This window comes from Loxodonta africana, chromosome 12, assembly GCF_030014295.1.
Source record: "Loxodonta africana isolate mLoxAfr1 chromosome 12, mLoxAfr1.hap2, whole genome shotgun sequence".
Classification (NCBI taxonomy): domain Eukaryota; kingdom Metazoa; phylum Chordata; class Mammalia; order Proboscidea; family Elephantidae; genus Loxodonta; species Loxodonta africana.
The window spans coordinates 45,009,475-45,033,421 of NC_087353.1; the positions used below are offsets into that span (position 1 = coordinate 45,009,475).

Genomic DNA, 23,947 nt, shown 5'->3' on the forward strand with positions numbered 1-23,947 from the left:
AATTTAGGTTGTTTCCATCTTTTGGCTATTGTGAAGAGTGCTGCAGTGCACATTGGCATACAAGTCTCTGTCTGAATCTCTACTTTCAAGTCTTTTGGGTATATACCTAGAATTGGAATTGCTGGGTCATATGGTAGTTCTATTTTTAGTTTTTTGAGGAACTGTTACACTGTTTTCTACAATGGATGTACCACTTTGCATTTCCACTAGCAATGGGTAATGATTCCAATTTACCCACATCCTCACCAAAATTTGTTTTGTTTTGTTTTAATCTTAGCCATTCTATTGGGAGTGAAATGGTATCTCATTGTGATTTTTATTTACAACTTTCTGATGGCTAATGATGTTGAGCATCTTTTCATGTGTTTGGTGGCCATTTGAGTATCCTCTTTGGTGAAACGTTGGTTCAAGTCCTTTGCCCATTTTATGATTGGGTTATTTGTCTTTTTGTTGTTAAGTTGTTGAACTTTTATATATATTTTATTAGGTTCTTGTTGGATATATGTTTTCCAAAGATATTCTCCCAGTCAATAGCTTGTCTTTTTACTTTTTTGGTAAAGTCTTTTGATGAACTTTTTTTCTTTTAATTTTTAGGAGGTCCCATTTATTTTGTCTTTTGCTGTTTGTGCTTTTGTTATTATATCAGATAATCCATTATTAAAAGCTAGGCCTGCCAATATTGCTTCTGCTTTTTCTTCTAGGAGTTTTATGGTTTTAGTTTATACATTATCTATTTGGGGACTCTTGCTATTCCATGTAAAGTTGAGGACTGGTTTTTATATTTCTGTAAAGAAAGCTGTTGGAATTTTGATCAGGATTGCATTTAATCTATAGATTTCTTTGGATAGTATTGACATCTTTACGATACTGTCTTCCAGTTCATGAACATGGGACATCTTTCCATTTAAATCTTCTTTAAACTTTTTCTGCAGTGTTTTATAGTTTTCATTGAATAGGTTCTTTACATACACATATTCCTAGGTATTTTATTCTCTTAGATGCTATTTTAATGGAATTGTCTCCCTAATTTCCCTTGCAGATTTTTCACTGCTAGTGTATAGAAACCCCACTGATCTTTGTTGACCTTATAACCTGCAACTTTGCTAAGTTCCTCTATTAGCTCTAGGAGTTTTCCTGTGGACTCTTTGCGTTTTCCATATCATATCATCTATATCACATTGTTTGTGAATAGAAGTAGTTTTATTTCTTCTTTTCCAAACTGGATAAATTTTATTTCTTTTTCTTGTCTTACTGCTCTAGCTAGAACTTCTAATACAATATTGAATAGAAGTGGTAGAGCAAGCACTCTTGTCTTATTCCTGATTTCAAGGGGAAAACTCTCAGTCTTTCTTCATTAAGTATGATGTTGGTTGTTGATTTTTCATATATGTCCTGAATCATATTAAGGAATTTCCCATCTATTCCAATCATCTTTAGGGTTTTCACAAAAAAAACATCGTTGGATTTCACCAAATACTTTTTCTGCATCCATAGAGATAATCATGTGGTTATTTTCCTTTGGTCTATTGATGTGGTGTATTATGTTGATTGATTTTCTAATGTTGAAACATCCCTGCATTCTTGGGATAAATCTCACTTGGTCATGATGTATGACTCTTAATATGCTGTTAGATTAACCTTGCTAGTATTTTGGTGACTATTTTTGCATCTATATTCATAAGGTATATGGGCCCGTAATTTTCTTTTTTTTTTGTGTGTGGTGTCTTTGTCTGGTTTGGGTATCAGGGTTATGTTTGCTTCATAGAATGAATCAGGCAGTATTCTTTCCTTCTCTGTCTTTTGGAAGAGTTTAAACAGTATCAGTGTCAACTCTTCTCTAAATGTTTGGTAGAATTCCCCAGTGAAGCCAGGACTTTTTTTGTTGTTGCTGTTGTTGTTGGGAGGTTTTTGATCACTGATTCAATCTTTTCACTTGTTATGGGTCTTTTGAAACCTATTTCCTCTTGAGTAAGCTTGGGTAGGTTGTGTCCTTCTAAGAATTTGTCCATTTCATCTAGGTTATCCAGTTTGTTGCTATACATTGTTCATAATATTCTGTCATAATTTTCTTTATTTCTATTGAGTCAGTTGTAATGTCCTGTTTTTCATTTTAGTTATTTGAATCTTTTCTCTAAAACTGAACATTTTAGAGAATACACTGTAGCAACTATGAGTTTTGATTTTTTAGCCCAAAGATAGTTGTTGGTGCTGATTTTTTGTTTTTTCTTTCTTGGTGTGTTTGCTTCTTTGTTTAGTTACTTGCTTGAGATATATACATGATATCTGTCTTCCTTGAAGTGTGTGGCTGCTAATGTCTCTGCTTGGTTTTTCTTTTCTTTTAAATGTGCTTCTTTTAATTTAAAGCCTGGCTTCCTATAGGTCATCCCTGTGTACCTTACTGGTCTACACATGATTAAACAGAGGATGTGCTCAAACAAACACCTTGAGTCAGTAAGACTTCTGCCCTTTGCCAATAGATCTGTGGGTGGATAAGGAAATGCATTCTTATGCCATTTTAAAGCCTGTCCTTGCTTTGACTCTCTGCTGGGCCCTTGCATATCTCCTTTATACATAGGCATAGCATTAGGGTTGGCTAGTTGGTTGTGGCTAGCTTAAGTCTTCTACCATCTCAATTGAGAACATACCTCGGTCATCAATATACTTTCCCCAATCATGACTAGAATCTCAGGCTGTTAAGAGTTTTAGACATGCCCCAACACCATCCAACCCACCTCTGAGATCATTACTTTTACCTACAATCTGGCTTGGCCTATGCATTATTCCCTGCCTTCCCACACCAAATTAAGTGAACCTCTTTCATTATGACAGAGAATTTCAATTCCCAAAGTCTACCTTTCTTTGGCAGACCCTCTGCAGTGACTGACCTGTGTAGATGGGAGCAGCCCCAGGTCAGCACATCATGGATTCCCACTTTCTTGCCAGATGTTCAGTAGTTTTTCAAGCATAAACACTTATCAGATTGTCACATACCTTTGGCCAATTTCCAGAGGAATGAAATAGTTGTTTTTGACAATTTTGTCCAGCTTTATAGTTGTTTATTTTGAAGACAAAATTTGCAGATCTCTTCTCTTGGCCATACCTGAAAGCCGTGCCAGACCTTACTTCTTTGAACCTCATGTTACTCATCCATATTTTGAAAACTACTGTGTGGGTTTATTGTGAGAATTATATAAGGCATTACATGATAAGTTCTTGGCATAATGTAAGCACTTGATAAACACCTACAGGGTCACTGCCTACAGTTGGGTGGTTTGTGTCCTGCGTGAAGGTATTGAGTGAGGAGGTGATTGGTGTTGAAATTCAGCACGTGCTCTGCTTGTGAAGCCATGAGTCCTAGAACTGGGCTGCATCCATCCAGAGGAGGCATCTTTTCCTAATTCCTTCACCCAGAGTGGCAAGTATTTTTTTTTAACTCATACAGAGGTGCCTTATAGCCTAGTTGCGTCCCTCAACATAGGCTCTTATTGCCTCATCTCACCTCCCACGTCTCCACTCCTTCTTGGTGCAGGCTAAGTCCTTTACTTGGAGCTGTACCACCATATCTTATCAATCCCGTGTTCTTTGGTTGTTTCTCTTCTATTTTCACTTTATCTTTTTCTTTTAATTTTCCAGAGTAAATGGGCTTAACACCTTCACTTATGTACTTATCAAAGCAAGAATGAAAAATAAAGAAATTGTGGGCTGCTGCTGGTGGTGGTGATATGAGGAAGAATACTGCTAATTAGGTTTCTTTCTGCAGCTCAGTTTGTAAATCCCTCTGAAAGACATAGGGCTCCTTTTGGATCCTTCTTTCACTCGATCTGAACACCTTGTTCCCTTCTGAAGGACACTGATTTTCTATCTTGCCTTTGACTTTAGAGGCAAAAAGTTGATTGATTCAGCATATATATATATATATATATATATATATATATATATATATATATATATTTTTTTTTTTTTTCTCCATGAGGTTTTAATTATTTCCTTGTGGAACAGAAGGCTCCCAGAGTCAATTTAGGCAAATAAGTGTGTTTCTCTAGCAAACAATGTATTTTTTTTCATGAAAAATAATCACAATTTAAATTCCAATTCTATTAAAAATGTTTACTTTACATATGCCCTTTCTAGATATAATTCTATAGCAAACTGTACTATCTAAAAAATATCGCAAATTTGTTACAGAAAATTCAGGAAAGTAGGGATCAAGGAAGATGTCTTCACCCGAGTCTAACATGTTGTCTGACACATTAGACTTTCAACAAATCATCCTTTTATTTCCAAGCAATATTTTTCAAATGTGCTTTATTTGTGTTTCACACAAAACATCAACAGGTCTGAACTCACCTGTGGCCTTTATATTATAGTAGGAGTATACATACTCCCTGCCTGTGTGCCCACCAGCACTACTAATCCTGCCTATCCTGCTTCCAGGGTGTTGATGGGAAAGATGCGTTAGGCTTTGAGGGAAAGAAAAGATGAAAAGAGACATGGAACAGAGGAGCAGGGGCAGAAGAGAGAAGAAAAATCTAGAGATAACAAAAATGAGAGGAGGGAATGGAGCACTAGTGCGAGGGCTGAACAGTTGTGGGTGATCTCTCCAGGACTGCCAGGCCCAAAGAACTGAGACTCTTGCTGTCTCCAAAATCCTAACTTTGAAAGCATTAATTATTTTGATTACTCTTTTTTGGGGGGAGGGAAGGGGGTCTGTTTAGAGCTGTTGCCCTAACTCATCGCTAAAGGCTTCAAATCAGGTATAATCTGTGATAAGAGCTTACACATGGGAGGGACAGCAATGGCTGCACTCAGCTCTCCCACATTGGATTCCCTGAGTACATGCCACTATAGAATGGATGCCTTTTGGATAGCAACACATTTTAAATAAATGAAGCAAAGGAATTCTTAGGAGAAGGGTGTATCTAATCTAAGGAATGACACCTTAATAATATTTAACGTTTGTGTAGCCCAAGCAATATTGGAGATGAAGGAATTAAACAGAGCACCCCCAACTGCTGTTGCAGAAGTGAATTTCATGACTGTATACTTCAGTGTCATGGAGCTACACAACAAGAAGACCATTCTCATTTTATGTACCTTGTAACAATTCCTTATCCCCAGCAAAATATTTCAAATACCCCTTCCATTGTCCCTTGGTGTAGAGAATGTTGATCAGATCAGAGGGAAGACAGTTGACAAGGAGAACACATGTGTAGGCCACAGTGCTCTGTAGCAGAGACTCGGGGAGCTGCCCCCCACACATGTAGCCTGTTTTGTTAACAAGTAAACCCAGTATACACCATATTTTCAAATAATAAAAGCTTCTATAAAAATCCATAGAGAAGGACCTGATACCCAAGGAGTGTGCTATGATCAAACACGACTGTAGATTACTATTAAGGATGGCTAAAAGCTCAATTACTAGCCAAAAGTTTGGTTGTCTGAACCCACACAGAGATGCCTCAGAAGACAGGCCTGGCGATCAGTTTCTGAAAGGTCACAGCCTCGAAAACCATATGGAGCAGTTCTACTCTGCAAACACAGGGTCGCCATGAGTCAGAACCATCTCAATGACAACTAACAACAACAAAGCAAGAAGTGGAAAGAATCAAAATAGATCATAATGCTTTAGATAAGAATAACCTGGAACACAGCCTTAGCTATGCTGGGTAAAACGTTCTCAGCAACCTCATAGTGGGGAGAGCTGGACTCTGAGATCTGAACCCTGTATATGTGTTAGAGCAGGCTGCTGTTCCATTTGTAAACTGCGCATTGTTACCATCACGGGTGAGGGCTCAGTCATTCTCAGCATACCTGCCGTGTTCACAAAGTCCTGAGTTTATAAACACTCCTAGCTATGTCAAGATTCTCAAATCCAGACAAAGAAGAATCCCTTGCCTCATGTTGCCTTGGCTGGAATAAGCGATATCGTACTGGGCTACACGTTGGTATGCCATTTTCCTGTTTACGGACAGGTCTCTTGTGCATTATTTCAATTGATTTTTATACCAACTCAGGAGGGAAAGGCCACAGAGATAAAATGATCCCCAAATCTCTCTTCGACTTAACTAAACCAGTCTTTTTCTTTCTTGAATGCATAAAGATTATCTTTCCACTCAAGTAGAATTACACTGTAGTTACCGCCATTCAAGAGAATTGTATTTCATTCGTCTTTGCAAGGTCCTGGCTTTCCTTCAAATCTCTTCAAGCATAAATTCAGAGTGGATCATGGATTTTCTTAAACAGAGCCCATATTTCTTCAGGATGTGTCTTAACTGAAGCATTTGATATATAGAAATCACTGAGGCTGAAAAAATCCAGATCACACTATTAAAGATTCTTAATAAGAGGAAGTAAAGAAATCATAAAGACAGCTTCACATACTTTTAGAGCTTATCTAGTCCCATCCACTCAATTTACCAATTACGAAACTGAGATCTAAGGCCATCAGTCAGTCAGTGGTAGACCCACACTCCTGATTACCAGCACAGTGTTCCTTCCGTTTCTGAAAAGGCAGTCAGGACTGTGAACAGTTTTGAGCTGGTTGCAGGAACCTGATTTTGCTTTCTCACACTGATTGAATCACTGTATACGTTGGATGGCAAGCTTTGTGCTATGACTGCCTTATGGCAGCACCCCACACTCTGCCATCTGCAGAGAAGACATGGGGGAGAGTAGGCTTAGCAAGACCCCTCTGAAGACACTGCACTTAACAGATACCACAATGGATACAAGTGAGTCATGTCACAGAACAGAGCAAGTATCTCAGCATCACTGGCATGTAGACCATGCCCTGAACTTCTGGATGCGATACCATGCATTGGATGAGGGTGGGTCTTCTGCAGGAGTCAGCGTAGGAAATGCTGTGTTTCAGGAAGAGTTTGTTATCATGGAAAAAACATGAGATTCAGAGCCCAAAACTGGAACTGAAGATCTGACTCTGTCACATACCAGCTTTATAGGCTTGAGCAAGTTATGTCATTTCTCCAAACTTTAATTTGTGAGTCAAGAAAGATTTAAGGAATGCCTGCTTTAAACTGGGCCTGGGGCTAGTCTCTTGGTATGTAGGAAGAAAAGAGAAAGACTCAGGCTCCTTCCTCTCTTTGAAGTTTACCATTTAGCCTCGGTTTACCTATCAATAAATTTGGGACACTAATAATACCCATCTTACTGTGTTGTATCAAACATGATCATGGATGAAAATGCACTTTGCAGTTTGTTGCTCTTGGCGATTTCATTTAGGACAGATCCCAGGGTCAGTTCTTGAACCAGTTGAGAGTCCAGCCCAGGCCCTCTGTATGTGGTCTCACTGCCTCCTCAAGCCACCTTGGACAGGTGCCCCATCAAAACTAGGCCCTGGGCAATAGTCCAGATCTCTTTAGCCTCCTTACACTGCGGAGGGAGCCTCACCTCTTCCCTACCAATCCAGGCCTGCAGACTGCTTCTGATCTTTAATACCCTAAAACAAACAAACAGAAAAACACGATCCATTGCCATCAAGTCAATTCTGAGTCATATCAGCTCTACAAGAGCCAAATTCTAGATGCATCTGCTTATTTCCAGTTTTTGCTCCTGCTCTGGTTTTTTTTTTTTTTTTTTTTTTATGGCTGGGTATTTCTGGTCCACAGAGATGTTTACCTTGTTCACAGTAGAGGGGACAGCTTAAAAGCTGCACTCCCAGCAGCAAAATCATTGGAAACCTTCTACAATAACTATGTTTGTCTTTAAGTTCCCATCAGTCCTCTGAGCTCTGCCCTTTCTAGAATGGTGCCCCATGTAGACTTTGGCCCTGGCCCCCCAGATTTGGTCAAAACTGGGTGTACTAGTTTCCTGTTGTTGCTATAACAAATCACCACAAACTTAGCACCACCCAGAGACCATAGCAGTTTAAAACAGCACAATTTTTTTATCTTACACTTGTGGGAGTCAGTGCCTAAAATCATTTGGCAGCATTGCATTCATTCTGGAGATTCTAGGGAAGAATCTGTTTTTTGCCTTTTCTAGCTTCTAGAACCCACTGCCTTTGAGTTGATTCTGACTCATAGCGACACTATAGGACAGAGTAGAACTGCCCCATAAAGTTTCCAAGGAGCACCTGGCAGATTCGAACTGCCGACCTCTTAGTTAGCAGCTGTAGCACTTAACCACTATGCCACCAGGATTTCCTGCAGCTTCTAGAGGCAACTGAATTCCTTGGCTTGTGGCCTCTTCCTCCATCTTCAAAGTCAGCAGCATAACATCTTGGAATCTCTCTTGCTCTCTCTGACTTCTGCTTCCATTGTCCTATCTTCTCTGATTCTGCAAAGTCCCTTTTGTCATGTAAAATAGTACATTCTCAGATTATGGAGATTAGGACATCTTTGTGGGGGGGCATTATTTTGCCTGCTACATTAGCTTTTAGTACTGTGCTATGATTTCCCTCAGGCTCTCTAACCTCAAGGAGCTAACCTGAAAAATTAAGCTGTGCTAATTTAATGTGCATAGAAACCCCTCTTTCTTCTCTTCAGGGAACCATACAGACTTCTAGATGCAATGCTTCCATCTTGGTGCTATGGTACAAAAGATGACCTGAGTCATGGATATCCAGCTTTCAGAAGCCATCCTTAAACCTTGGGAAGTGGGATATCTCTTCTTAGGCAGGCAGGGATATGTCTGTGCCTCAAATATTTTGTGCTAGGCACATTCTCATGCCTTGCATTAGATACACCTATCCCTTGTCTTATATCAGGCAGGAAATGGCTTCAGGGACAATTTAGCCTAAGACCTTTACCTTATAGATGAGATACCCAAGGCCCAGGGAGATACAGTTACATCCCTAACAGCAGAGTTGGAACCAGACCCTAGGCACCTTCTCCCCAACTCCTGTGCTTCTCTCCTTACTCCACATGTCTACCTCTCATCACCTTGTGGGCAGGGTTGTTAGACTCAGTTAAGGAGGGAATAATGCTCCCCACACATCCAGAGTCCATCCTCTGTCACTGAAGATGTTAACCTTAGAAGACAGAGGAGATACTTTACTAGAAACTCTGCTCCTGAGGCAAGCGTGATGCTCATTAAGGCAAATCACTCTATCAAGCTCAAGTTCAGCTACTAGGCATTGGATTAGGATGAAAGAATCACAAATCACAGCTTGTTGAAGTGATTGCTCTTGGTCAGGTTCTAAGGCTCAGTGACCTCTTTGCTCAGGAGATGAAGGACAAGTTCTACAAGCAGAAACAGAGAACTGATGTGGCCTTTCATTGTGAGCTCCAGAAGAGAGAAAGGGATAAGAGGTTACAAATCCTCCCAATGACATTAGTACGATCAAAAGTCGTGCTCAAATGAAAGACATGACCACCCAGAATCTTTTTGATAAGTCTAAAGGGGCAAATATTGTATTTAAATAGGACATGTTTGTGTCACTCCTACTTAGAGGCAGTGGTAGTTAAGTCGTAGAGTTCTCACCTTCCATGAGGGTTGAATTCCCAGCCAATGCACCTCAGCTGCAGACACTACCCACCTGTCAGTGGAGGTTTGCTTATTGCTCTGATGCTGAACAGGTTTCAGAGGAGTTTCCAGGCTAAGATGGACTGAAAAATCAATCAGTGAAAACCCTGTGGATCACAGTGGTCCAATCAGCAACTGATCACGGGGACGGTGCAGTACCAGGCAGTATCTCCTTCCATTGTGCATAGGGTTGCTGTGAGTCAGCAACAGACTTGACAGTAGCTAATGACAACAACAACTTTAAGCTTCATTTGGTCCCTAGATATACCCTGAACCTACTGCACATTTGGTTTCCACAATTACCTTTTCTCATCCTTCAAGGATAAGCCAGGTAGAAAGAGAGTGGTAGTGGGTGTGCTCTGAACCTGTGAGTTGGGATTGCTTTTTGCTTGGCTACTAACCTAAGGGTTGCTGGTTCACCCAGCAACTCAATCTGGCAATCTGCTTCCATAAAGATTAAAAAAAACAGCCATGAAAATCCTATGGAGCAGTTCTACTTTGTAACATATGGAGTCACCATGAGTCAACTTGACAGAAATGGATTTGGTTTTGTTTTCTGTGAGCTTTCAATGCACTGTGCCTTCTTGGCTGTCTGTACATCTGTCTTATTCCAGCCAGCATCATGAGATTTTTGATGGTGGTTGTGGCAGAAAAGAGTTAACTTGTTTTTTTTCCCATTAACCTAATTCAATAGAATGAAGTTTCAAATGGGATCCCTTGTATTAAAAAATAATAATGTGTTTTATCTTATTATAAAAGTAATGCATGCTCCTGGACTCAAATGTGGAAATTGCCAAAAGGATATAGAAGACAAATATAAATCACTGATAATTTATCATCCAGAAATCACTTCTACTACTTTGCTGGTATATTTCTGTATCGACTTTTCTTCCTTGTGTACATATAGTTTTTATCTTTTACAAAATAAGTTATACATACTGTTGTTTAACTTGGTTTTGCTTTTTTTTTTAACATAATAATAGGCCTTGAACATTTTCCCATATTACTAATATTTTCATGTAGCATAATTTTAACAGTTACATAATATTTTAGGTATATTATGGAAACCCTGGTGGCGTAGTGGTTAAGTGCTATGGCTGCTAACCAAAAGGTGGGCAGTTCGAACCTGCCAGGCACTCCTTGGAAACTCTACGGGGCAGTTCTACTCTGTCCTATAGGGTCACTATGAGTCAGAATCGACTCAACAGCAGTGGATTTGGTTTGGGTTGGTTTATTATACTTCATTTAACTAGTTCACTATCGTTGGGTATTTAATTTCTTACTAATTGTTTACCATCATAAACACCACCATCATGAGAGCAGAACTGCCCATAGGGCTTCCAAGGAGTGGCTCGTGGGTTCAAACTGCTGACCTTTTGGTAAGCAGCCATAGCTCTTAACTACTGCACCACCTTTAGATAAGCCAATAAGAAATATTTAGCGCAAGCCTCTACCTTTAATCTGTTAGTTGAAAGTGAAACAAGAATTTCTATTGAGAAAGGCATCTTTTGACTTTTGAGAGTTAGTATTTTTAGTAGCAGTCAGCCTACAAGTGTTTCTTTCTCCTTCAAACCATGTAGATTCTGAGAAAAGAGACTAAATGCCCTTTGAAGCATAAGAGAGAGGCTAGGACTGTCTGTGAGGACTTCTTGGAGAAGGAGTCCCTGGCCAGCTCAGCCCAGCTCATGGGGAAGTGAGAGAGTGCTGAGAAAACTGCTGGAATCCAGGAGGCTCCTTAAAGACTGCAGAAGGGACTGAGATATCTGTTACTTCAGGGTCAGGGGGAGTCGCTTAGCAAGATAGGAAGCCCATCTCATTTAGTGATGTCAGATATCCTATGGTGGTCTCCAAAGTGGTAGCATGATTACATTTGTTTTTATCTAAAAAAGTAAGAAATTAATAGTATTATAAGGAGCCCTGATGGAGCAATGGTTAAGTGCTCAGCTTCTAACCAAAAGGCTGGGGTTTGAACCCATCAGCTACTCTGCAGGAAAAAGACTTGCCAATCTGTTCTTGGAAAGATTATTGCCTACGAGGCAGTTCTACTCTGTGACATGGGGTCACTATGAGTCCAAATTGACTCAGTGGAACCTAACAACGACAACAATAGTATTATTATCTAATCACTAGGAAAGGACATCATGTCTGGTAAAGTAGAGGGCCAAAGAAAATGAGTGGAACCCTCAATGGGACAGATTGACAGAATAGCCATAACAATGAAGTTGAATATACAAATGTTCATGAAGATAGACCAGAACTGGGTATCATCTCATTCTGTTACTAGAACCTGAGAAAGCAAAAAACCGTGTAAGACGGAAACCTGTCAGTGAAGGAAACTAAAATATTTTCCACTAAAACTACAATAGAAAAGTGGTCAGACTGCACCCTGTCAAAGGTGGAAAACTTGTGAGACCCAGAAAAACAAGGCGGTCCCATTGAGTTCCAGCTCTAACAGGTTTCACTGTATACAAGGTTGCCATGAATCAGAGCTCACTCAAAGGCAACTAATAACAACGATAGTATTATTCAGTTAGAAATATATGCATATAATTGTTGAATAGGTATGTAGCAGGGGTGCATGCTCAAAAATATTTTTCCCAGTGGGGCATACAACAGCTAAAGTTTAGAGAGCATTGCCTTCAAGTAGAAACTTGGCAGTAGACAGAAAGAGCAGAGTGTACCAAGCTGCTCCAGGGGGCTGGAGCCTGTGAATACTTGGCATGAACTGTCCCAGTCTGGATCACTGAGTATGAATAAATAAAAAGAAAGGAACATGGTGTCCTGGGGTATATAGTCATGTGTTGCTTAATGTCCATATCCACAATATGTTCTGTGAAATAGGATGTTATGTGATTTGGACATCATGCAAATACCATATTATATACAAGCAGTCCCCAGGTTACAAATGTTCAACTTAAGTACAACCCATAGTTACGGACAAGCTCCTGAAAAGCCTATTATGTATAATCTCGTAGGACCACAGACATATATGCATTTTTGCGTTGCCTGATTGGATGTTATGTGGCGCATGACTGTATATATACCATTCAATCCAATTATATTTTTCTTCTATTCTTACTTGCCTGTCTCTTCTGAATGCTTTCCCAGCTTCAACACCCTTCTAAAACCAAAGGTCTTTTCTAAAGGTTGCTCACACAGACAAAGCGAAGTGAGCAATTGATTCTCCCATTAACCAGGTGACATTAAAGTGTGACCACTAAGCCCTGTGGACAAAACCATCAGAGTTGAAGCCTGCACTAGCATATTTAGCCTGTAACTCTGCAGAGAGGGGTGAGGGGGGCAGCTCTCAGGGTAAAGATGAAGACAATGTTCTCAATGACTCTCCAGTCCTGAAAGCCCTCCCATCTCCATCTCACTGACAAGTTGTCCACATGCCACCCCCTCTCCTTCCTCATTCACGGAACTTGCTCTCCACTGACTTAAAAGGGTAATTTATGAAGTCCCAGTTATTCAGGGAACAAAGGCTAAGAGCAGAAATGGGTGACTAATAGTAGGTTTCATTGGATGAAGTAGGAAGCACCGGGTAGGCTTCCACTGCTCCACTTGCCTATCAACACCCCAAAACATCAAGGGTTACAGAGTGAGACTTAAAGCCAACTCAGTCCCCCAGCCTCAGCCTCCAGTGACAGCCGGAGCAAAGGCGGTACATCTTGAAAGTCTTTACTAAGGCTGTGCCTGCAACTCAAAAAGTAGCTCGGGTTCCAGTTACTCCTGTCTGGAGTCCACTTGAGAAGATGTTCAGGAACTCTTTTAAGAAGACTGAAGACCCTTAAGATAGGGCAAAGAATTGGAGGAAGGATAAGGGAAGCCAGGATTAATCTGCGCTTCTCTGAATCTGCCTAACATGACTTTCTGGAAGGTCTGAGAACTCACAGCCCACAGGCACAGGGAAAGGCATACATGTCAACCCAGATACAAGAGGAGAAGAGCCAAGAGCACAATGGGAGTGTAACTGAAGGCTGAGTGCCCCTTATTCAGGTGTTGCAGTACCCTCATCATCTTTGGCCAGCAGCCTTAGCCATCCCAGGACTTCAGCACAGTGTTTCTCAACGGTTAAAAAACTAAGCCATCTTCATAAACAGAAGAATCTCAGTAACAGCTCTCCATCTAAACCCTCCACCAAACCAAACCAAACCAAAACAAAAACTTGAGAATCGGTGCCCTGGAAGAGAGTTGAGTTGATACGGGTAGAATGTCAAGCCCCTCAAAGCTGAGTCTACTCTTATTCTCCCTGTGAATGCATATGAGCTGGGGCTGTGGAGGGGATTCATGGCTAATCATCTGTTTTCCATTTTTAAGCTAGGGTTCATGCTAGAGATTAAATCTTGTCTTGGTGGAGAAGAAAAATCTGTTCCCTTGACTACGTTCCAAAACATGGTAAGCTGTAGACATCAAACATGCCCCTGGCACTTCTTAAAAAGTCACAGAATGCCTCAACCTGAAGATTCCTCAAGATTTTATTAATTTATAATATTGTGTTCCGTCAAGATTATCACTTTTTATTATCTTACTGCTCTGATTTGTATCTCCCTTATTATTCTCAGTTACAGGAGCCATAAATTAAAATCGTTCAGAATTTATACTCTTACAGTTCATTATCTATGATTAGTATTACCTTGCTGTCTTTTTCTGGCCCTTCTATATCCCCTGACAAGAACTATTACAATGGATTCTAAATAAATACCATCCAACTAATAAATATCAAAAAAAAAAAAAAAAAAACAGCGATTATACTACCCTAAAGAGCATCGTGTTGCTCCTTCTTATCTCTACAGCCATAATCTTTTCTACCTAAACCACAGGGAGTCTGAGACTCTCAGGACTCCGGAGCCATGTTTGGAGCACAGGATCTTGCTTTGCCACTGTGCAAATGGGAGCATGCCCTTTTCTCTTCCTGTACCTTCACCTCTTTCCTTGAAAGCCAAGGGACATCACCATATCAGCCTTCTTCACAAGCATCCCAAACAGCTAGTGTTGTGATGAGTTGACTCACAGAGTGATAAGCTTCCATTGCTGGGAAGTGTGAACTAACTTTCTGAACACTTATCAGTAATGTTGCAAAAGAAGTCCCTGCAACAGAACCCGTGTTCCTGGTCCCCGTTGCTTCTAAAAGGGGAGACTGGTCCTTTTTGTTCCAAAAACTGATAGAAGCTGTGTGAGTATAGACATTCCCATTAAACCCTAGAAAAAAGAGAACACAAGTTTTTGACAGTAGGGAGATTCCTCCAAGTTATGTTTGGATATGTTTGCTTACTAGGGAGTTTGATAAAGTGGACAGGTGTATCCACAGTGGCTTTTGTTGTGATTGCTCACATCATTGCCTTAGTGATGTTACATGCTACCACGTGGTAAGAGCAACTATTTGTCAGAAGGATAGAAGTTAACAACATTTACTAAAAAAATGGATTCCAATCCTGACTGACTCATCTGATGGGAAAAGGTTTACATTCAATGTGTTCACCTACCCTTGGTACCCAGCTTCATAAAACATAAAGGCACCAATATGCTTTCATACTAAGGATTACTGAGAAGAGGTGAGCATTTATGTATTCCTTTCTTCCCCCTTTCTCCTTTTTTGTTTTGTCACAGCATTCAGCTTAAAAAGAATGTGCCACAGACCACAAAGTAGAGAATGGGGGAGGAGAAATAGGAGGGAGAATGGCAATGCACAATTTATTGGCACTATTTAAAAAAAAAAAGAAAGAAAGAAAATCATTGAATTTAAAAGTTACAATGTCTGACTTCACAAATTCTACAGACTTCATAAACAATGCAATAACCACTTGTCCTTTTCTCCTGATCTACTGAACTGTGGTCATAATTCAACCCCTATCAAATTTAAAAACAAAAATCTACAATGGCCAAAAATACATGTACTGCCAGGGCTGTTTCTAAAGGTTGGGCATTAGGATCCAGAGATATCCTTAGGGGTGGCAGAATGAGAGCAAGTCTGAAAGGCCGTCCACATCAACAGTCCAAACTTGTCTATGCCTCAGAATCATCTGAGAAAGCTGTAGAAAAAAATTTAAGCAGATCGAATGGAAATGATGCAATGAGATACTGGTTCTCATCCACCAGATTGACTATGGTGATAGAGTCTGACAATACCAGGTATGTATTTGAGTGTGTACGGGCCCCTGGGTGGTGTAATTGGTTTGTAGTTGGCTGTTAACCTAAAGGGTGACAGTTTGAACCCACCCAGCTGGTCTGCAGAAGGAAGTTCTTATGATCTGCCTCCATAATAATCACAGCCAAAAAAGACTGCGTGGAATTCAGTTCTAATCTCTAACATGGGGTCACAATGAATCAGAACTGACTTGACAGTAATGAGTTTTTTTTTTTTTTTTTCTTTTTGGTGTGCATGTAAGGTCATGTGGAGGAATACTAACACACCACTAGTGGGAGTATAAATTGATGCATCCACTTTGAAAAATGGATTGGCATTACCTAATGAAATGAAGATGCACCTACCCTGTGGCCCTGCAATTCCACTCCTAGTTACATGCTCTAGAGGAACTCTTGGGCATGTGTACCAAGAGATATGTACAAGAATTACTGTAGCACTGTTGGCAATCGCTGAAACCTGGAAACAAACTAAATATCCAATGATAGTAAAAACCAAAAACCAAACCCACTGCCATCGAGTCAAAACTGACTCATAGTGACCCTATAGGACAGAGTAGAACTGCCCCATAGAGTTTCCAAGGAGCGCCTGGCGGGTTTGAACTGCCGACCTCTTGGGTAGCAGCTATAGCACTTAATCACTACTCCACCAGGGTTTCCAATGACAGTAGAAGTCAAAAAATAAATTGTGGTATTTTTATGCAGTGGATTGATACAGCACCAGAAACAAATGAGCCACAGCTACATATATCAAAATGAACACATCACAGAACAACAGTTTGATTCCATTTATATAAAAGCTTGCAAACATGCAAAACTAATCAATATGCTATTTGGAGTACATATGTAGATGACAAAGTCATAAAGAAAGTAAATTAACGATTAACGCCCAGTGCAGAATAGTGGTTACCTCTGGGGGAAGGAGGGGTTTGTGATCTAGGTGAGGTACACAGGAGGCTGCAAAGGAACTGACAATATTGACATTCTTAAGTTCAATGGTGGGAACACAGGGGCTCATTTTATTGTTATCTTTAATCTTATATGCTATATACACTTTTTTGCACATGCTAGGCTCTATCTCAGGTCTATTAAATCAGAATCTCAGGTTGGGGTACCTAGGCAGTATTTTAAATAAGTTCTCCCAAAGATTTTGATGCACTATTGGATTAAGAGCCACTAACCTATACACACACACACACACACACACACACACATACACACACACATCACCACACACATCAGTATCCAGGTGAAAGAAGCTTGAAGTATAAATCCAGGTCAAGCAATCCCAAAAGAGTAAAAAACAAAACAAAACAGAAAAGGTCAGCTCTAGAGGATGTCTCATAGTTCTGTTACTCTGACAGGGCTCGATGCTAATGTATAAGCCTAAGAACATTACTGATTTCTGTGCCATCTCCAACTTTCCCGGTCAGCTGACCTGAGTCCCAGTTAGACTCTCCAGTAGCATGGGTCTGATATAATCACCCCCAAGCCACTGGGCCACACAGGAAGTAGTAGAGTTCCCTGGGAAAGACTCATCACAGCAAACACCTAAAGCTGGACCCACACTTGTAAGCTTTGTGATCTTGGGCAAGTCACTCTCTCTCTCTGAACCCTAGCTGTGTCATCTGCCCCGCCTTCCCCTCAGAATTGGAGCACAATGAGACAGTGTAGGAGGGCGTCTTTGCAAACAGAAAGTCTACTCTGACTGCAGAAAGCCCATGACCATTTCAGTTATTATTTCTTCCTTAAAGAAACAGAAACATAGGTTGCCAATTCCGGGTCAATAGGGTTTTCTGGGTCCAAGGAATTGGAAGCCCTAAGTTTTGGCTTGGAGAGATCCAAAGGCTGGACTAGGGCTTTTGGTGCCTTCACATCCCTCTCTAGAAACTCAGTAAATACTCAACAAGCACCTACTGCTTATCCACAGACTGCCTTTTCCAGTGCCTGGTAATTCAGGCAGGTGATATATATAAACAGCTCAGGACTGCTAGAAACACAACACAAAGCAAACATGCAGTGTGAATATTCACAAATGGCTTTGAAACTACCATTTAACCCAGCTCTACAATACCTTTCAAATTAGGGTCGTCCGATATAGCAAATAGAAATATTGGACAATAAATTAAATTTGAAATTTTTAGTATAATTTGAATAATTTTTAGTATAAGTATGTCCAAAATATCGTATGGGACATGCTTGCACTAGAAAATTATTTGTTATTCATTTGAAATTCCAGTTCAACTGAATGTTCTATATTTTATCTGACAACCCTGTTCCAAATGGGCAAACAGATCAGCACTTTTTCCTACATCTTACATTGGGAAAGCTGCATAGAAGAGAGTTATAAAATCAAATTTCCATTACTTATAAAAAATAAAAGGGTTAGATTGATCTTGACTTTGGACTTTCATCCTCCCCTTCCTTGTATGACCCAAGAAGACATGGAGAGGCACAGACATTAAAGCAGGCGTTCAAAAGAAACAGGGCAGAGTCAGGGTGGGGAAGTCTCGTAATTTCAAACAGAATTAAGCCTGGTCCTCACCCTCTGGGGTACTTTCCAGTGGCCTGTACCCTTACCTCTAGGCATCTCCTTGGAGTACTCTGCCTCGGGCCCATCCAACAAGTCCATCTGGGAGGCCTCCTCAGAGGGGACTTGGCGCCAGGACCAGCTGTGGTTCCCATGTTCGTGCAGAGGAGGGGAATACTCCAGCTCACAGGGGAAGTCGAAGCTGCACTCCAGACCTGCAATGACAGCCAGGGTTAGCGGAGCAAGCTGGTTCTCAAATCTGGCCTTTCAGCCTTCCCCTTTTCCCCCCACTCCACTTCAAGAGGTTGGCCTTCATCTCATCACAACCTTCACCCTGTAGGAGTGGCAAATTGTTAATTCCACAGGGTGCTGGGCTCCATATTGGTGGAGTAAAACATGTCCTTTTTATAACTCAGATTATGAGAGGTGTCTTTAAAGAAGGCTTGTAAAAACAGAGCAAAGAGGTTCAAAATGAGAAACTATATTCAGTGAGGTTATGTGGTGACATTGGAGGGTGCCTGAAGTCAAGTGAATAGACCTTGGCTTTGCAACGGGTGAGCCTGATTCTATGCCTGACTCTGCCATTTACCAGCTGGGTTACTCCAGGCAAGATAATTAACCTCTCTTACCCTAAATTCCCTCACCTATAAAATGTGGTAGATAACATCTATCTCTCAAGCTTACTGTAAGAACTAGAGAGATAGTGTATTACCTACATATGTGAACCTGGTCCACAGCCAATGCTCAGGAAATCTTAGCTAGGTCTGCCTGATCTGACTTATAAGAGAAAGGCCAAAGGGACCTAGAGTTTTGTTCACATCCTTGCTTTGCCAGCCCTATAATCTACCCTTCAAATCTCCCTCCAGACAAAAAGGCCAAGGCCATGTTGGCTAATCAGGGTTTACCCTGTCTTGGGGAGAGGGAGAAAGAAGGCATGGCAAAGGCCATTGGGTGAGGAACGAGAGATGATACATAGGAGGAAGACATTCCACGGGACATTTTATTACCTTTTCCTGGGCTTTTCTGGGAAGGTTATACTTATGTACAAATCATTTCGTGCTTGCTCTACTTTAGGATACACAGATCATTCATCTTCTCTTTTCCCTTCCTTACTCATTTTCTATCACCCAAAGTAGCTAAAGTATTTTGCACATGGTAGGCTTTCAATGCTCATGGATGGATTAACAGAATATGTGCCAAAATGTAGAGTCCATGGGTGGTGCAAATGGTTAAAATGCCCAACAGCTAACAACGCTTGGAGGTTCAAGCCCAAATAGGCACCTTGGAAGAAAGGCCTAAAAATCTACTTCTGAAAAATCAGCCACTGAAAACCGTATGGAGCACAGTTCTACTCTGGCATTTATCGGGTTACCATGAGTCAGAATAGACTCAACAGCCATGGTCTTTTGCTTCTCTGTGTGTGTGTGTGTGTGTGTCTGTGTGTGTGTGTCTGTGTCAAAATGCAGGCTATTCAGCCACCTCTACTTCATCTTCAGCCCAACTGTGTGGATATGAAGAAGGAATGCCTATGTGATATAGAGGAAAGAACATTCAACTGGGACCATGGGGAATTTGGTTGGGGTTCAGGCTTGGCGAGTTGCTTCTCACGTGTAGACCTTGGTTTCCTCACCTGAAAAACGAGGAGTTTAGACTAGATGATTCTAGAAGCCAGCACAATAGTGATGCCTGAGTGCCAGCTCCAGCTTTGCTACTAATTTGCTGGAGACCTTGAATAAGCCACTTAATTTTTCTAATATAATTTAAGATGAGACCTAGACCGGATGTTTTCTAAAACCCCTTCTTGATTTGACTTTAAGATTCCAAAGTCCTTGCTTTGAGAAGGGTAATAGCTAATATGATAAATCAATCTGTGTGACAGTGCTAATAGGTTCTAACTCCCAATTAACATTTGCACATTATAACAGCTGCTTCTGGAGCTACTGCTATCGTTATCTCCAAGATGAGTCCAGTGTAGACATTTCAGAATGCAGCAGAGAAGTGGGACTGCTTACTTTAGCACAGGCAGCAGATCACCGTACTGTCCTTTGATCACACCCATAAGCAGCCACCCCTGCCCTGGAGTGGGAGTAAAATAATTCCCATTGACATTAGCCAAACTAAGTTTAAGGGGGAAGAAAAAAAAATCCTTCAATTACACTTCTATTAAGTATCTCTGTTTCTTGGCTGGTAGAGATTTATGGTCCCAGCTGTTCTCTAGGAGCTGCAATTCTCTGGTCCTGAGGTTAATACCATGCGCTCTTTCACGATTCAGATAATTCACCTTTATAATGGTAAGCTGAAATGGGTAGATCTCATCTTGTTTGAGCTGACATGCTCCTTGCTGCCTACATATTTTATCAGCTGTGAAGACTTTCTACCTGCCTCTGGGGGCTGAGCTGCTGCTATGAGTTGGTGTCCATAAATTGCTGACTGCTTTCATCTTCAAGACTTGTTTGCCAGGCACCTGGTTTTGATAGTAGTATACAAGGAGAGAACTGGTCTGATATTTTCATCCTTATGAGGAAAAATGTAACCATTAAACTTGGCTCCTTTGGACAGTGTCAAAAGACCTGTCCACATTATTGAATGATAAAGACAGAAGGTGGGAGAGAAATCTACTGGCTACCCCTATCCTCACTTTGACAACTATTGGTGCCATTTCCCAATCTCCAACTTCAACAACCATGCCCTATTCTGATTTTTCTCCAATTACAGATGTGCAGATTCAAGATAGCGGTGTAGTCAAATGCACCATGCCGTCCTTCTACAGCAAAGACCTAAAAAACAAAGTGAAACAGATAGAGATGAAAACCCTGGAATCCTGAGCTTCAAATGAAAGGATATAGAATTAGATCAAACACTGATTGGAAAAAGAAAAAGAATGGCAGAAGTGAATGGGGAGAGATACGGGGCAGAGGTGCCCTTCCAGAGAGCCCAGCACAGTGGGGCCATTTTGAGACAAAGCCAGCAGTGATCCTGGGTGAGGAGCATAGGAAGACAACATCTTGGAACTCCCAATAAGAGACAGAGAAACTGTTGGTGTCCCTAGAGTGAAGCAAGGTGAGCAGGACATGAACTGGAGCTAAGGAGGGAAAATACAGGAAGGAGAATGAGAGCTTCAGGGGTACCTGTATACACAGAGAAGGGAAAGAGCCAGGAGCAAGAGACAGGACAACTCTCCGGTGGTGGTGCCTGACCTATAAGACAGGTGGCAAGCATGGAGTGAAAGACAAAACCACCCCACCCTTTTTTTTCTCTCTCTCCCCATCCCACCTGTATGACCGCCCCACCTCTACCTCACTGGAAAGAGTGCCAGCAAGACCCCTGGCTGCCCTCCTCTGCCTGATCTGCCCCTCTCTGCCCAGGAAAACACCTGTGTGACCCCAGATGCTTGCCCCAGCCCTCCCCCATGTGGAAGAGCATCTGCACACCCCAGCTGCCTGCCTCACCCCTTCCTGTAGGAGAGAGTGCCTTCGTGTCCCCTAGACACTCACTTTGTTCCTTGCCTGTTGCATGCCTACCTAGTGAGTGACTGTGAGCATTCTTGTACCACGAGATGGTGTCCACACAGTACAGCCTCAACTGTCTCACACACACAGTGAACAGCAATAATGGCTTGCTCTGCCAGTAGCTGCACTATCCATCTGGAGGCAGGAAGTGAATGTCCCTGTGCCACAAGATGAGTAATCCTTGAAGCATGCCTGACCTGCCCACACTGATAAATCAAAACAAAACAAATCATAAATAAATAAAACAACACCTTAATGCTACAAAGACAGCAGACAAGAGCCAGTCATACAAAGAAACAAGACAAGATGGTTCAACCAAATAACCAAAACAAAGAGGCAGAAAATCTTCCCGAGAAAGTGATGGCAACAGAACTGCCTGATAAGAAATTCAAAAGGCTTATATATAGGGTCCTTAAAGAGATCAAGGAAAACATAGACAAAACACTCAAATAATTCAGGAAAACAATACAAGAACAAAATAGCAAATTAAATAGATAATTAGAAATCTTACAAAAACAGCATCTAGAAATATATAACAATAACGATAAATATCAGAAGTAGATAATTCAATGGAAGGACATACAAATACAATTGAAACAATGGAAGAAAGAACTAGAGAAGTAGAGGACAAACCCCTTGATACCAATTTGTTTGAGGGACAATCAAAAAAGAATGGAAAAAAAATGAAAAAGCCTAAGAACTCTGTGGGATACTATGAAGAGGAGTAATTTACATGTGATGGGAATCCCAGAACATGAGGAGACAAAAAAAAAAAATTTTTTTTTTTGAAGATTTGGTGGAAGAAAACTTTCATGAAAGACAAGAAGATTTCCATCCAAGAAGCTCAATGATCTCATACAGGATAGAACCCAAAGGAAAGTCAACAAGGCATTTCATAATCAACTTTCCATGTCCAAAGATAAAGAATTCCAAGAACACCTCAGGAAAAACAAAATATTGCCTACAAAGGGACTCAAATAAGACTAAGCTCTGATTTCTCAGCATAGACCATGCAGGCAAGAAGGTAATGGGATGATATAAAATTCTGGAAGAAAAGAATTGCCAACCAAGAATCATATACCCAGCAAAATTGTGTCTCAAAAATGATGGCAAAATTAGGACATTCTCAGATAAACAGAAATTAAGGGAATTTGTGAAAACCAGACCATACTTACAAGAATTATTAAAGGGAGTCCTTCAGATAGAGAACCAACAACAGCAGACAACAACCTGAGAGTAAGCCACACAATGGCATCACCAAGATGCCAACCAAGATAGAGAAATCTCAAAAGTAAAATGAAGCTACAGAACTAAAAAGAGAGAACCAGAGATGTCAATCTGTAATTGACGACAACTACAAAGCAAAAAGGGGAAATGAATGGGGTAGTTACAGAACTTCCACATGGAGAGGAAGTCAAGGTGACATCTAAAAATAACAGATTGTTTTAAAAAAGGATGATAAAGGTAAACTTCACAATAAACACAAAGAAAATTAACAAACCTACCTATCAAAATAAAGAAGAAAATCAAAAACACTCAGTAAACACAAAACTGACAAAAACAAAGGAAATGAAAAGACAATCCAAGAACAAGAACTCAGCACAGAAAATTAAGTGGAACAAAGGAACTGTGAACATCACGAAGAAGAAAAAATAAAGCATAACAAAATGACAGCAGTAAATTCATATCTATCAATAATCACACTGAATGTAAACAGGTTAAATGTACCAGTCAAAAGGCAGAGAGTGGCAGAATGGATAAAAAAAGTGACCTAACAATATGTTGCCTACAAGAGACACATCTTAGACACAAAGATAAAGAGGTTAAAAATCTAAGAATGAAAAAAAGAAATCAAGCAAACAGTAACCAAAAAAGAGCAGGAGTGGCAATACTAATCTCTGATAGAATGGACTTTAAATCAAACTCCATTATAAGAGATACCACAAAACAAAAACCAAAGCTGTTGCTGTCAATTCCGACTCATAGCAACCCTATAGGACAGAGCTGAACTGCTCCATAGGATTTCCAAGGAGAGACTGCTAAATTTGAATTGCCAACTTTTTGGTTAGCAGCTGTAGCTCTTAACCACTGCACCACAAGGGCTCCATAACAGACAAAGAAGGACATTACATAACGATTAAGGGATCAATACATCAAGAGGGCATAACCATAATAAATGTCTACACAGTCAGTTACAGAGCTCCAAAATACTTAAAACAAATGCTAACAGAAATGAAAAGAGAAATAGACAGTTCTACAATAATAGTAGGAGACCAACACA

The 23,947-nt window shown here is 40.6% G+C and overlaps 1 protein-coding gene across 1 annotated transcript in view; it reads right to left on the reverse strand.

Annotated features, from left to right (window-relative positions):
* The window catches only part of ALK (ALK receptor tyrosine kinase), a 1,052,109-nt gene that overhangs the window by 668,925 nt on the left and 359,237 nt on the right, over positions 1–23,947 (reverse strand). The window contains exon 3 of the mRNA XM_064295177.1: positions 18,208–18,372. Coding sequence (XP_064151247.1) covers positions 18,208–18,372 — 165 coding nt within the window. The remainder of the gene's footprint in view (positions 1–18,207; positions 18,373–23,947) is intronic.